Source organism: Saimiri boliviensis, chromosome 11, assembly GCF_048565385.1.
Source record: "Saimiri boliviensis isolate mSaiBol1 chromosome 11, mSaiBol1.pri, whole genome shotgun sequence".
NCBI lineage: Eukaryota > Metazoa > Chordata > Mammalia > Primates > Cebidae > Saimiri > Saimiri boliviensis.
This window is the reverse complement of record NC_133459.1, coordinates 52,653,862-52,668,187: the sequence shown is the minus strand read 5'-3', so window position 1 is coordinate 52,668,187 and position 14,326 is coordinate 52,653,862. Positions and strand designations below refer to the sequence as shown.

At 50.5% G+C, this 14,326-nt stretch overlaps 1 protein-coding gene across 4 annotated transcripts in view; it reads left to right on the top strand.

Annotated features, from left to right (window-relative positions):
- CYB5RL (cytochrome b5 reductase like) overlaps positions 1–12,180 on the top strand; it is a 33,284-nt gene extending 21,104 nt beyond the window's left edge. For all 4 annotated transcript variants that reach the window (XM_074380863.1, XM_003921526.4, XM_074380864.1 and 1 more), the window contains 2 exons: positions 2,786–2,989; positions 7,395–12,180. In XM_074380863.1, the coding sequence (XP_074236964.1) occupies positions 2,786–2,989; positions 7,395–7,598 (408 nt within the window). In that variant the 3' untranslated portion in view covers positions 7,599–12,180. The remainder of the gene's footprint in view (positions 1–2,785; positions 2,990–7,394) is intronic.
- Positions 12,181–14,326: the final 2,146 nt, after the last annotated feature.

The following is a 14,326-nucleotide window of genomic DNA, read 5'->3' as shown; positions in this document are numbered from 1 at the left end:
CAGGTCGTTAAGAGCAGGGAATAGAAATTGTGTTTCCTCCTGGCCTAGAGTGGGTAACAGATGAACATTGTCTTGACCACCTTTTCTGGTGGAGCCTCCCTATGCCTTGTGGCTGCTCCTTCACTTGCATAGAACACTTAAGGCCCTACATTTATTTCCTGCCTTCCTGCCCTCCTGCTTTCCCTCCCTCCCTATTGCCCAGGCTGGAGTGCTGTATAGCTTACTGCAGCTCCACCTACTGGGCTCAAGCAATCCTCCTGCCTCAGCCTCCCGAGTAGCTGGGACTACATGTACATCACCATGCCCATCTAAGTTTTGTATTTTTTGTAGAGACAGGAATTCGCCAGGTTGCCCAGGCTGGTCTCAAACTCCCTGGCTCAAGGGATCCTCACCTCAGCCTCCCAAAGTGCTGGGATTACAGGCATGAGGCACCATGTCTAGCTCCTGCATTTCTTATCTAGGGAGGTTGTAGGGCCTCATGGTGAGGAGAAAGAAAGGGTGTGTCTCACACCTTAATATGCGTTCACTGAAATTTCAGTAAGCCTTGGTGTCACCCCACGAGGATGTCTGGGAAGCTCCTGCCCTCTTCCGGGCCCTGTTTTACTGCTCTACAGCCATCTTCATTACAGATGGATATTATAGCAGCCCTGTGGACTGATATATTAGCATCTGTCTGTGCATTCATTCAACAAACAGACACAAGCGTCCACCCAGGGCCAGGCCTGTACTGGACTCTGGGGACCCAGAGATGGGTCAGATAAGGCCCCTGTCCTCCAGAAGCTCATTGTCTGCTGGGGGAGTCAGATACACAGACAGATGACAACAGCACAGTGTGGCCAGTGTGGTGTGGAGGGACTCAGAGGAAGCTGTGGAAATACAAAGGACCCTCCCCTGCCCTGGATCGGGGAAAGCCTCCCAGAGGATAGCCCAAGCTGGGATGGGAGGAAGAGTGGTAGCTGCCAGGCAGGAGTCTCTGCAGCTTAGGGAAGGGGAGGAATCTAACTGTATGCACCAGGCACTTTTCTGTTTTGTTTTGTTTTGTTTTGTTTTGTTTTGTTTTGTTTTGTTTGAGACAGGGTCTTACTCTGTTGTCCAGCTGGAGTGCAGTGGCATGATCATAGCGCACTATAGCTCCAACCTTCTAGGCTCAAGCGATTCTCCTGTCTCAGCCTTGAGTAGCTGAGATTACAGGCATGAGCCACCAAACCCAGCTAACTTTTCTTCATCTTATTTAATCTTTGTAACAGTTCTGAGATAGGTGCTATCATGGGACAGTGCTTTTCTTTTTTTACCACTGAGGACACGGAGGCTGAGATTGGTAAAAGAGCTTGCCCAGATCACATGGTTGGGGGTTTATACCCAGAGCCCTAATCTCTAGAATGAGGGAGGTAAATACTCCTCTTTAAGGTCTGTGCCTTAAAGATACTTGAAGCATTGCTCAGGTACTAACCTTTAAGGCACTGACCTTAAAGAGGTCACCCTTCGGGCCGGGCACAGTGGCTCACGCCTGTAATCCCAGCACTTTGGGAGGCCGAGGCGGGTGGATCACGAGGTCAAGAGATCGAGACCATCCTGGTCAACATGGTGAAACCCGTCTCTACTAAAAATACAAAAAAAATTAGCTGGGCATGGTGGGGCGTGCCTGTAATCCCAGCTACTCAGGAGGCTGAGGCGGGAGAATTGCCTGAACCCAGGAGGCGGAGGTTGCGATGAGCCGAGATCGCGCCATTGCACTCCAGCCTGGGTAACAAGAGTGAAACTTCCGTCTAAAAAAAAAAAAAAAGGAGAGAGAGGTCACCCCTCTTTAAGAGGCCTAAAGCCAAGAAACAAATTCAGTGAGGAGGAGTTGATGGAACTGGGACCTCTTGGGGTTGGAACTCACCTTTTTTATTTTTATTTTTTTTGAGATGGAGGCTCTCTCTGTCACCCAGGCTGGAGTGCAGTGGCATGATCTTGGCTCCCTGCAACCTCCACCTCCCAGGTTCAAGTGATTCTCCTGCCTTAGCCTCCTGAGTAGCTGGAACTACAGGCATGCACCACCACGCTTGGCTAAATTTTGTATTTTTAGTAGAGATGGGGTTTTGTCATGTTGGTCTCGAACTCCTGACCTTAAGTGATCCACCTGCCTCAGCCTCCCAAAGTGCTAGGATTACAGGTGTGAGCTACTACACCCAGCTGGGAATTCACCTTTTTCAGGTGACTCTTTTGTGCCAGTGCTGTGCTACATGCTTATGCGTATTTTTTCATTTAGCCTGGAGATTAGCAAGCTCAGAGGTCCAAGGTGGGCCCTTGAGATCTCTGCACAGGTACCCTGGGGCAGAGGAAGCATTCCAGGGCTGGAAAGGCGTTGGGAGTGGCCAAGGCTTTGATGGGAACAGATTTCAGTTCAATGTAAGTTGTGAAGACTTCTCTGGCAAAGCACTTGGCCTATAGTAGAGCAAACTGCCTTGGGAAGTAGTTTGCTCCCTGTCAGCAGAAGTGTGTAAACAGAGAGTCCTTGCGGAGATGCTTTAGTAGGCAAGTAGGCCACTTACAGGAATGGCTATAATATTATGTTCCCTTTCAGCCCCCATATCCCATCATCTCTGTTACTCAAACCTCACATGCCTTTCACAAGCAAAGTTGGCTTTCTGGAGGAGGTAGAGAGGGGACATAGGTGGTTGGACACCCAAGAAGGGCACTGCCATCCACTTGAAGGAAGCATGAGGAAAAACCCCATACTAGAGGGGACAGAGTGAAACTCCCCTAACCCACCTGTGTCATACATACCTGTTCTGTTCCCCAGTATGGTGAGCTTCTCATGCTGGCTGCGGGCACGGGCCTGGCCCCCATGGTGCCCATCCTGCAGAGCATCACAGACAATGAGGATGATGAGACTTTTGTCACTCTGGTTGGTTGCTTCAAGACCTTTGAGAGCATCTACCTGAAAACCTTCCTCCAAGAGCAGGCCCGTTTCTGGAACGTCCGTACCTTCTTTGTACTCAGCCAGGTGAGCCCAGGATGGTGACTTCCTTTCTTGATTGAGACTCTGCAGTCCCTTTGCACCTGTCCTGAGGACCAGCTGTAGCCTCTTTGGCAATAGACAGTGTAGTCATAATCCCTGCCACTGGTGGAGCACCTACCTGTACGTGGCACAGAAGGCAGGTGTTCTCATGTTCATTATACACATGAGGAGATGCACGCTCTGGGAGTGAAGCTGCCCACCAGCTCATGCTGCTGGACAGGGTTGAGGCCAGGATTTGAGCCCAGGGCTGTCTGGTTGCCAAATCTGGCTCTCACCCCATGCATTCCTGCCTCCCATTGCCTCTGGCATCATCGGTGACATGGGCAGGGGCCTGGCTGTGAGGGCTGGGGCAGGCTGCAGACCTCCCTCCAGCTGAGTGATGTTCCTTGAGGCAGGGACCACATGTCTGCCTCAGCACTCTCTCTTGAGTGCTTAGCATAATGCCAGACACAGAACAGGGACTCATCAGTGACTGCTTGAGTAAACTGATCTGAGTTTCGTGAGCTTGCTAGTATCCTCCCCCCTCAGCCTGTCCCTCCATAGGAGGACCCCTCCTTAGCTGGCAGTGACTCTCCCTGTTGACCCCTTCTCCGTCTGACTCCATATCCCCTCTGTTCATGCAGGTGAACCTTTTAGGGCCACCCCCATAGGCCAGAGCACAGGCCTCATCTTTGCCCCTCATCTCAAGCCAGGCCCTCAGCTACCTTTGGTGGCCTGCCTTTCCCTGGTTGACAGCTTAACTTTTCTCTCCTGTTGCCCCTGGGTTGGGGTTTCTGCTGGGCCCCCTGCATTCCATGGTGCTCAGGGTCAGTCTTCTTGCCTGGTCCTGTGGAGTGCCTTCTCGTCTGGTCCCGCTATGAGAAAGCTTTATATAGTCCCTGAACACTTATTTGATCCTCAATATTGTGGCTGGGTGTGAGGGGTAAGGAAATTGGATTTCCTGTCCCAATATCAGGGTCCCTAGTCTCCCCAGGGGCTGTGGTCTGCAGGCCTGTGGTCTGCGGGCTTGTCCATGGGGCAGAATGCCCAGTGGCATGACATTGAGAGCATGGTGAACATTCATGGCAGCAGGAAAGTGCCCAAGGGAGGGGAATGGAGCCAAAGGCTAACATGCAGCCTGAAGGGTAGGCACGGGGGATAGGCCACCATTGCCCAACAACACAGACAGCCTGCCTGTGAGCCTGGGCAAGGATGCCTGGAGGAAAGCAGGAAGGGAGGCACCTGGCAGAGGGTCCCCAAGCGGCTGGCCAGTCTTCCTTTCCCTCCTCTGTTGCCTGAGTACATGCCAGGTATCAGAGACACAACAGTGAAGGTGACCCACTCCCAGCCCCCCCGCTGTCTACCTGTCTATGGGTGACAGCCACAGAGATGGCTGTAAAGGACTCCCCTTCATTCAGCACATTCTCTATACCCAGCACCATTCTAAGCACTTTATTAACTCATTTAATTTCCACCACAATCTTAGGAGGCTTATATGCCCATCATGCTCCTTGTACACATGTGGAAACTGAGGCACAGGATGGTTAAGAACCTTACCCAGGGTAACACAGCTGGTTAGTGGAGAGTGGAGTATGAACCCAGGAGGTCCTGCTCAAAGTCTGCGCTCCTCAGAATAAAGCAGCACAGCGCAAGGTGCTGTGAGGATATTCAGGATGCCAGCAGGGGCAAGAGAGGCCAGGCAGGGTCAGGAGGGCTTTACCAAGCATGTGGCATTTAAGTTAAAGTTCACTAGCAATAGCGATAGAAGATCTTCAGCTCCCAGCTAGGCCAGGGCGGTGGTCGTGGCCTGGGGGTTGGGTAGGCAAGTAGGCTGGCCATCAGTGGCAGGTGAAGGGATGGCTGGTAGCTCCTGCTTGTCCACACTCTCTTGGCTCAGTATGCTCCCTCCCCTGCCTGGGCCACAGCTGCAGCATTCTCAAGAGTCTTCCCATCCCAGCCACTCTATGCCAATTTATCCTGCAGTCCTGAGGGCAGATCCGACCACACCACCACCCCATTTCCAGCCCTTCCCTGGCTCCCTACTGCTCACAGGATGAGGTCCAAGCCCGGGAAGTGCCACCCTCTGTGGCCTCATCTTCTAGCCCACTTTCCCTGTAAGCTGTGGCCTGATGTCACTGGTCTGCCCATGGTTGTAAATGTGCTGTGCTTTTCTGGCTGCTGGGCCTTTGCTCATACCATTCTCCTTGCCAAGAGTGCTCCCCCTTCCTCACCTCACACCTCTGTAGCCCTCACATCCCTGTTGAGGTATAAGTGCATCCTGGAAGCTTTCCTAGAGCTCCCAGGCTGGCCTTGGTGTTTCTGCTGCCACTGCCCTGGCTCTCCTTCACAGCACCCACCTGCTGCACCATCATTGTTTGTGGGGTCCCCTACCCATCTCAGCAGCAGCCAGGCCCAGGGCATCTCAGGGTGCATGGTGGGATGGGCTGTGCTGAACCTAAGTGGTCTGAGGGAATTGAGCAGTGGAAAGGGAAGGCGAGGCCAGTGGGCCCCAAGGCCTCATCTGGTGGGTCAGACCATAGCGAGATCATGGGAAATGCCAGATCATCAGAGAGGATACCCCTCATTAGCACAGGCTCTGTGAGATAGGACTCCAGGGACCCTGTTTATTTTGTTTTGTTTTGTTTTGAGACGGGGCCTCACTCTGTTGCCCAGGCTGAAATGTAGTGGTGCAATCACCACTCACTGAAACCTCAACCTCCCTGGGCTTAGATGATCCTCCTACCTCAACCTCCCAAGCAACTGGGACTACAGGCATGTTCCACCATCCCTAGCTAATTTTTGTATTTTTCATAGAGACCAGCTTTTGTCACATTGCCCAGGCTGGTCTTGAACTCCTGGGCTCAAGTGATCCTCCTACCTGAGCCTCCCAAAGTGCTGGGATTACAGGCATGAGCCGCTGCACCTGCCTCCAGGGCCCTTTGAGTATGCCTCAGAATAGAGGCCACTCCTCACGGGCCTCTGCCATGGCTTACACCAGCACTGCGGCTCTCTGGACAGTGGCTTTCCATAGCAGATACTTTCCTCACAGTCATGATCCTGAGAGGCCACAGTCACTCAGCCAGGAAAGTGGCAATGGAGCTCTACCCCCCACCAATCCTGTCTTTGTGCCTAGCCCCAGGAACTAGCAACTTGCCCTCATAGGACCTGCAGAATGATAGCTCTGTTCTGGATTTTTTTTCTTTGTGGGCTGGTTACATAGTTTCTGCATTTAAATTCTTCAGACTATATATATAGTTGTTCCTAGGTGTCCATGGGGGCTTGATTCCAGGACCCCCTGCAGATACCAAAATCTGAGGATACTCAAGTCCTTGATATAAAATCGTGTGGTATTTGCATATAACATAGGCACATCCTTCCACGTGCCTTAAATCATCTCTAAATTATAATACCTAATATAATGTAAATGTTAAGTAAGTGGCTGTTATACCGTATTGTTTTTTATTTGTGTTTTCATTAGTACGTTGTTATTTTTTAATGTTTTTCTAAAAATATTTTGAATCCACAAGGTTGAATTCACAAATGTGGAACCCATGGATACAGAGGGCTAGCTGTAAACTAGCCACTGTTCGGAGAGCCACAGTGCTGGTGTAATTAATGCCCACTGTATACTTAATGCTTTATACACTTTTCTACACGTATGTTGTATTCCAATAAAATGTTCATTTAAATATATTTTCTTCAAGTCACCTGGGAGTGGAGCCTTCATTTTGTAACCCTGAGGAGGAAAGCCACAGCTGAGGCTAGAAGGGAAGAGAGAAGGATCCTGGGTCCCTGGGGGCACAGTCCAGCCTTGGAATTCGAGCTTAGCCATTCTTGATGAAGGCACTGTGACCTGGGGTCTGTGTTGTATGCAGCCAGGACCCTTGTCTGTTTTGAGCAGCTGCCATATCCCCAGTGGCTAGCTCAGTGCCTGGCACAGAGTAAGCACTTGGTAAATATCTGCTAAATGAATACATTCATCAAAACCTTAAAACGAATGAGCAAAAGTTATGCTCCGAGGGTGATGATGATGGCTAATGGTGGAAAGATTCTGGGAAACCCACAGTCAGGGGAGAAAACGTTCCTCCACAGTGGCAGGTACAATGGCTGCTGGGAAGCAATGAGAAATGGCAGGACTTGAGTTCTAGTCCTGCTGCTGTCCCCGCCTCATTGTGTGCCCTGGGGAAGTTCCTCTTCCCTGGGCCGCTTTTGTCATAGGATGGTGATAGCCTTCCCACAGGCTTGTTTTGCGGGTGAGGAGGAAGTGCCTGGCCTGTGGTGGGGCTGGATGCAGGTTGGCTTCCTACCCCTTCTGCCTCAGGTTCCTCATTTTTCAGAAACGAGCTGGCTGTGTGAACACGTAAGGACCCCTCGCTCCCTCGTAGTCACCCATACCTTTCTTGTCTTCCAGGAGAGCTCCCCAGAGCAGCTTCCCTGGAGTTACCAAGAGAAGACCCGCTTTGGCCACCTGGGCCAGGACCTGATTAAAGAGCTGGTCAGCTGCTGTCGGAGAAAGCCATTCGCACTGGTCTGTGGCTCAGCTGAGTTCACCAAGGACATAGCCAGGTGCTTGCTGTGTGCAGGCCTCACTGAGGACTCCTACTTCCTCTTCTAGCCCTGGCCGCCCTTCCAAAGCCCAGGCCAGGGGCCTGCTACTGAGACCCAGGAAGGAGCACAGACTGAAATCAGAACACACAGAGTCCAGGCCTAGTCCTGCTGCTCATTTGCCAGGTATCCTTGGGCAAGTGTCTTTACTGCTCAGAACCTCTACTTCTCATCTGCCCCTGGAGGTTAATAACTCCTCCTGGCCTCCTACTATGTGGAGGAAAGACAGACTGTAGGCATCCAGAGGAGGTGAGCAGCCAGCCTGGAAGTCAGGGAGGACTCCTCAGAGGAAGCCAAGTCCAGGCTGAGCCCCAGGAGGAGTAGGAGTTGGGCAGGGGAAGAGTCAGGAGGAGCTTCGCTGGCCCCTCTGAATAGAGGATCTCTTGGGGGCTATAGCTGTGGCCTCAGCACCATCTTAGATTAGGTGTTCCTGGGTGTGTAGGAAAGGACACAGGAGAGGCTAAGAGCTCTTTGGAGGAGGACCCTACCTTTCCTCCAGTGCCATGAGCCTGACACAAAAAGGTCTTGGGTTCTATGACTTGACCGTGTCCTGAGGGCAAGATGGGGCCCTCGACTGACCCCAAACCTTTCCTGCTGTGAACAGCTTCATGTGAACAGTCCCCTTTCCTGGCTCAAGAACCGAGCCTAGCAAAAGAAGAGGCTCGGGAAGGAAATGCTCCTCCCTCCTGCAGGCAGCCGCTCAGCTTGTGCCTTCAGCTCAGTGCCCTAGCGACTGTTGCTATGGAGATCTAAAGATAGAGCAGGAGTCAGGAGACCTGGGTCCCTATCCCAGCTCTGCCCACTGAGCGGCTGCCGATTCCAGTCACCCACCCCAGGAGCCCAGTGCCCCTGGGCAGCGCACTGCAGTTAATGAATTCTGCTTTTCACAGCTTGGGCTCCGGCATGCTGCACCAGCTCGGGCTGGCTACAGGCAGTCCCAGAATTGGAATACTAAGCCATGGAATCTTAGACTTTAATAGTCATAGGAGTACACTCCTCACCATATCAAAGCTGAAAGTTCAGGACTCCAAGAAACATACAGTGTGACAGACTTATTGTATACTTGGGGAAACTGAAGCCCAATGAGTCTAAATGGCTTTCCCAGGGTAAAAACAGTCCATGGTAGAACAAAAACTACAAGCCTCCTAGTTTCAACCTCATGTGTGAGTTCTGCACCAGTGGTTTTCAAACTGTGCTCCAAAGAAAACGAGGGTTCTTTGCATAGCAGCAGTGAAAGGACAGCTCCAGATGGATCCCCAGACCCCCTTCAACCAGAGCAGTTCTGTTTTTATCCCGTTTGTATATAAGGCTTGGAGTAATTATTTGTACAAAAGGATTTTCCTATTCCACTCAAAAAAATTGCAACAAATCTCTCTACTGTGTCACATTTAATAAATAATTATGATACACAGCTGGGGGATGGTGCCGGAGGTTTCAAACTGTTTCACAGGCAGAGTTCCAGGGCCAGAGAGCATGGCATACTGTGTGTGACCTTCTGGAAGCATGGGCATAGGAGCGTGTTAAAGGCTCTGAAAAGATCAGTGGCAAAGAAACTCCTTTCATTTTGTTTAACCCAGAGTTTCTCAAGCTTATTTAACTATAGAACACTTTTCTATGGGTTTCGTAACCTCTTTCTAGCACAGTATAATGAGTGGGAAAGGCCCTGACTGAGAGTCAGAGATTCCGAGCAGGAACTGTGATCTCTTCCTGCCTGGCCTGTGACTTGGGCAAGACACTTTTCCTCTCCCCAGGCCTCTGAGGTCTGCGAGTCTTCCTCCACCCTTTCCTCTCCCTCAGTTAGCACGTCCTATTGACTCAGCTCCAAATAGCGGGGGCTTGTCAGGAGCCTGACTCTGTTCAGACATCAGGGGAACAACAGCACACCAGGCAGATGCAGTTATGTCCATGGCGGAACTTACAGCCTAGCAAGGAAGGCAGAAATTCAACCTGTCATTGTAAAAGGGATGGCATCATGAGTAGGGAAGTGCGGAGTTCTGGGAGAATGGATGGCAGGTGCTTTAGCCTAGTCTAGGGCAAGGCCAGGGCACACCACTGTCACTAGGGATAGAGGCTTCAGAAACTTCGAAATCTCTCATACCTGTAATCCCAGCACTTTAGGAGGCTATAGCGGGCAGATTGCCTGAGCCCAGAAGTTCAAAACCAGCCTGGCCAACATGACAAAACCCTGTCTCTACAAAAAATAAAAATAAGATACAAAGATTAGCCTGATGTGGTGGTGTGTGCCTGTAGTCCTAGCTACTTTGGAGGCCGAGGTGGGAGTATTGCTTGAACTAAGGAGGTCGAGGCTGCAGTGAGCTGTGATCGAGCCACTGCACTCCAGTCTGTGTGACAGAGCAAGACCCTGTCTAAATAACAGTAATAATAATAAAATCAAAAAATCAAAAAGGGGATCTCCACTTAAGAAGTAGAGAGGCTGGGGCAGTTCTTGTGTCTCTGTCCCTGTCTCGTTATAGATATATGATGTTTAGATAGTAGACAAGGCTGCCCGGTGGTAACCAACAGCCCTTTTGTACTAGAATGTGTTGACCTGGTTCTTTACAGCCTGGCTGCTGGTGGGATCTCTTATCATGGGACATTGGTGAGGACCCAGACATGCCCCTGGTGCCAAGAAGCCTAAAGGGCTCCTGTCACCTGGAAACTTGAGAGTGCAGGGCCAGGTGCTGTGCCCTACAAGGTGCTGAGCAAGCCTAAGAAGAGTGTAGGGTGTGTGGTGTGAGTTCAGACCTCTTGGAGCTGGGGCGGGAGGGGGTGCTTCCGTCATCCACCAGCTGCTGTCCCTCTGAAGATGCCCACTGCGTGTTGTGGGAGGCGTGGCCACCGTGTGATGTTGCAGTGGGAGAAGGGAGACTTAGGAGCTAGACATGACACACAGGCATGGAGAGGTCAACAAAGTGTTCTCAATCTGTGAGCCAGACAGAGCTCTCTGTGTGCGTGCATCCCAAGCTTCAGGAAGGCAACAGATTATTGGTAGCAGAAGTGGCAACAGCTTCAGTTCTCCCCTCATGCGTTTACTGGTGCCACTTTAACGCTCCCCTCATGGGTCTCCCATCTCCCAGTCTCCCTTCCATGCCACCTCCACGCCAAGACCAGCCCTGTTTTTCACACACACAGATCCAAGTCTGTTACTGCCGGGCTTGAAATCCTTCCGTTTCCCCATAGCCTCGGGGTATAGCCTGTCTGCTCTGCCTACCTCTCCACACTTGTTCTATGCCACGGCCAGCTCACACCTACCTCTCAGGCTCCAAACATGTTCTCTTGCGTCAGCCCATCCCTTATACTTGCAGCTTCCTCTGCCTGGCCAGTCTCCCACCTTCCCATCTCCCACTCACCTTTTCTGCCTCCTCATCTTCTAAGCTCTCAGCTCAGTGTCGCTTCCTCTGGGAGCCTTGCCTGTCTCTTCCACTCCAGCTTGGTCAGTTAGCAGAGAGGCGTGTGTGCTTTTCCGTCACTGCACCCATCAGTCTCATCTGCATGTGAGCATGAGGGCCAGCCCATTGTACCTCAGACAGGGGAGGATGCTCAGCACTTCCTGAAAGTCGAATACCTGAGCAGTAGACAGCTAATCTTGAAGAAGTGCTTTCCATGTGGCCGAATGCGTTTCCTCTACTTTGAAGCACAGAATCTTCCCCAAAATACAAGCTATTTTATTACCCCAATTTACTGACAAGGAAACTAAGCTGCTGAGACTTCAAGCAGTTTTCCAAGGTCATGTAGGGGTACACAAGTTCCAGCATATTGTGATTGTTGTCAAGGTTGTGTGTGACACATGAGTGCACCCAGAGATGTGTATAAAAATTTCTATTGACGGCCAGGTGTGGTGGTTCACGCCTGTAATCCCAGCACTTTGGGAGGCCAAGGCAGGTGGATCACCTGAGGTCAGGAGTTCGAGACCTGCCTGGCCAATATGGAGATACCCCATCTCTACTAAAAATACAAAAATTAGGCAGGTGTAGTGGTAATCCCAGCTACTCAGGAGGCTGAGGCAGGAGAATCACTTGAACCCAGGAGGTGGAGATTGCAGTGAGGCAAGATTGTACTGCTGCACTCAAGCTTAGGCAACAGAGCAAGACTCAGTCTCAAAAGTAATAAAAACGATTTTTATTGCTGCATTCTCTGAAATAGCAAGGAATAAAAACTGCCTGTTATGTCGATCAAAAAGCAGATGGAGAAATGCAGTTGTATATTCAGACAGTGGATACAGCAATTAAAGTGAACTCCATCCGCATGTACCAACATAGACAAAGTCAAAACATAACTGAGTGAAATGCACATTGTGAAAGGATAGCTACAGTGAGATACCTGTTCTTGGAAAGTAAAAACCCAAAATAATGCCAAATGCTCAGGAAGAGACACACCAACTTCAAGGATAGTGGTGGCCTATGGTGATAGATGGAAGGGAATGGGACAGGGTGACGGGGCTTTTAGCCATATCCGTGTATGTATTTTACTATAAAAATACTTGACATGAACATGGCAAAATGTGAACACCTGGTGAATCTGGGCCAATGAGTTCCCCAAAGTCTGCTGTATTATTTTCTGCCTTTCTCTGTGTTTGAAATAGTTCCATAATTAAAGATTTTTTAAAAAGTCAAATGTGCTTGTTCAATGCTCTCTAGAAACTAGGGGCTTAGAAACATTCACTTTCTTTCTCCTACCTCAGAATAGTCTGTGCCCCTTTATCCCCCCAGACATTTTAGTCATTTACTGAAGGTCATTCCTGAGCGCCTACTGTGTTCCAGGCCCTGTTCTAGGTTCAGGAGACATAGCAGTAAATCATGTCAGTCGTTCCTGGTATTCATAGCTGACGTGATGTTCCCTCTGCTTGTCCCTCTTCCTCATAAACTCAAAGCAGAATGACTTGCCAAGCCCCACACTGTTGGCCTATTTTTTTTCTTTCTTCCTTTTTTTTTTTTGGTCAATGCAGCAGACCTAGGTTCGAGTCTCTTACTCATCTGTGACCCATGGCAAGTAACTTGGCCTCTATGAACCTCAGTTTGCTCATCTATAAAATGGGGATGGTGGCACAGTCTCCTGGGGTTGTGTGACGATGAGGGCAATGTGTAAATCTCGAGCACAGCACCTGGCATGGAGTGGGTATGAGAACCTGTTCTCCCTTCTTTCTCTCTCCCCAGCAGTGCCCGACTCATGGTTGACCTCTGAAGACAGCATTTATTTCCAGGCTTTTCACTATCAAGAACTCTTCTTTTTATTATTTTTCTCATGCTTTGGAAGATTTTGATCCCAAATTGCATGTTTTAAGTCATTATTAATTTATCTCCCATTTTTTATTAATCAAAGACATAAATAGCTGCCCCTCAGAGCTTCTGATCTGTACATCCAGCTGGGAGCTGTGGTGGTTGACATAATTCCAGCCAGAGGCAAAGGAGCTCAGCAGCGTGGGTGGCCCAGGTGGCCCAAGGAGGCGAAATGTAGGTGCATCTTACTCTGTTTATTTTTGTAATGGGCCATGAGTTGTGGAAGCTGCTGGGGTTGCCCAGATAGGTGTTGCTTTCACAGGGAGACACTGACTACTGGTGGGCTGGGGGCTGAGGTTTGAGTGTCAGGGTCTAATGTGGGGCACTACGTGGGCCTCATCCTGCAGGGCTCACTCCAAACAGACGTCATTCAACAGTGCCACACAGAAGAGCATGGGTTCACATAACGGGAGGTGGCAAAGCTGTCTGAGTGCAGGTCCTACAGTCTTTGGCTGGAGACCAACACATCATCCTGCCCCTGGATCCCAATGCCAGCAGAGCGGACTAGTTTGTAGTGGGGTGGGGTGACAGCCTTGGTCTGGTCCCAGCACTCAGAATCACAGCCAGGTGGGCACACAGGCCGGCTGGTGGGCCACACCAGGCAGCTTAGAAGGGAAGTGAGCCATATCAGCTCCTCTGCCCAGATGCAAGGGAACTTCACCTCCAGCCTGGCTGACCCCAAGGGAACTTGGAAGAAGGAGATGGTGGTGGTGGTGGTGGTGGTGGTGGTGGTGGTGGTGGTGGCGGTGGCGGTGGTGTGTATTTGCAACAAGCAGAGCATTTGGCACATTAGGCTTCAAGCCTAATGTGTTGAACACAGAACCCTGAGTTGGAACATATGATTTGGAACAATGGGAGGGAAAATCGGATGCAGGCCCTGGAACACAAGAAAACAGCTTTATAAACTGTATAGTTTGTGTGTGTGTGTGTGTGTGTGTGTGTGTGTGTGTGTGTGTGTGTGTGTGACAGAGATTAATCTAGCTTCCAAGTGATTGAGGCTACAGGCCCATGAGGTTATACAGGTTGAGGCCCATGACCCTCAGTTTCATCCCCAGGCCACAGGCCCATACCTGCTCCTGGAAGATGCTGATGAGCTGCGGATGACTCAGCTGGGGCAAAGCTGTCTGATTCTATAAAAATGAAAATGAATGGCCGGGTGCAATGGCTCACACCTGTAATCCCAGCATTATGGGAGGCCGAGGTGGACAGATCATGAGGTCAGAGATGGAGACCATCCAGGTCAACATGGTGAAACCCCGTCTTTACTATACATACAAAAATTAGCTGGGCATGGTGGCACGCACCTGCAGTCCCAGCTACTCAGGAGGCTGATGCAGGAGAATCGGTTGAACCTGGTAGCCAGAGGTTGCAGTGAGCCAAGATCGTGCACTCCAGCCTAGCAACAGAGTGAGACTTCATCTCAAAAAAAAAAAAAAAGGAAAGAAAATGAGTATCAAGGTAG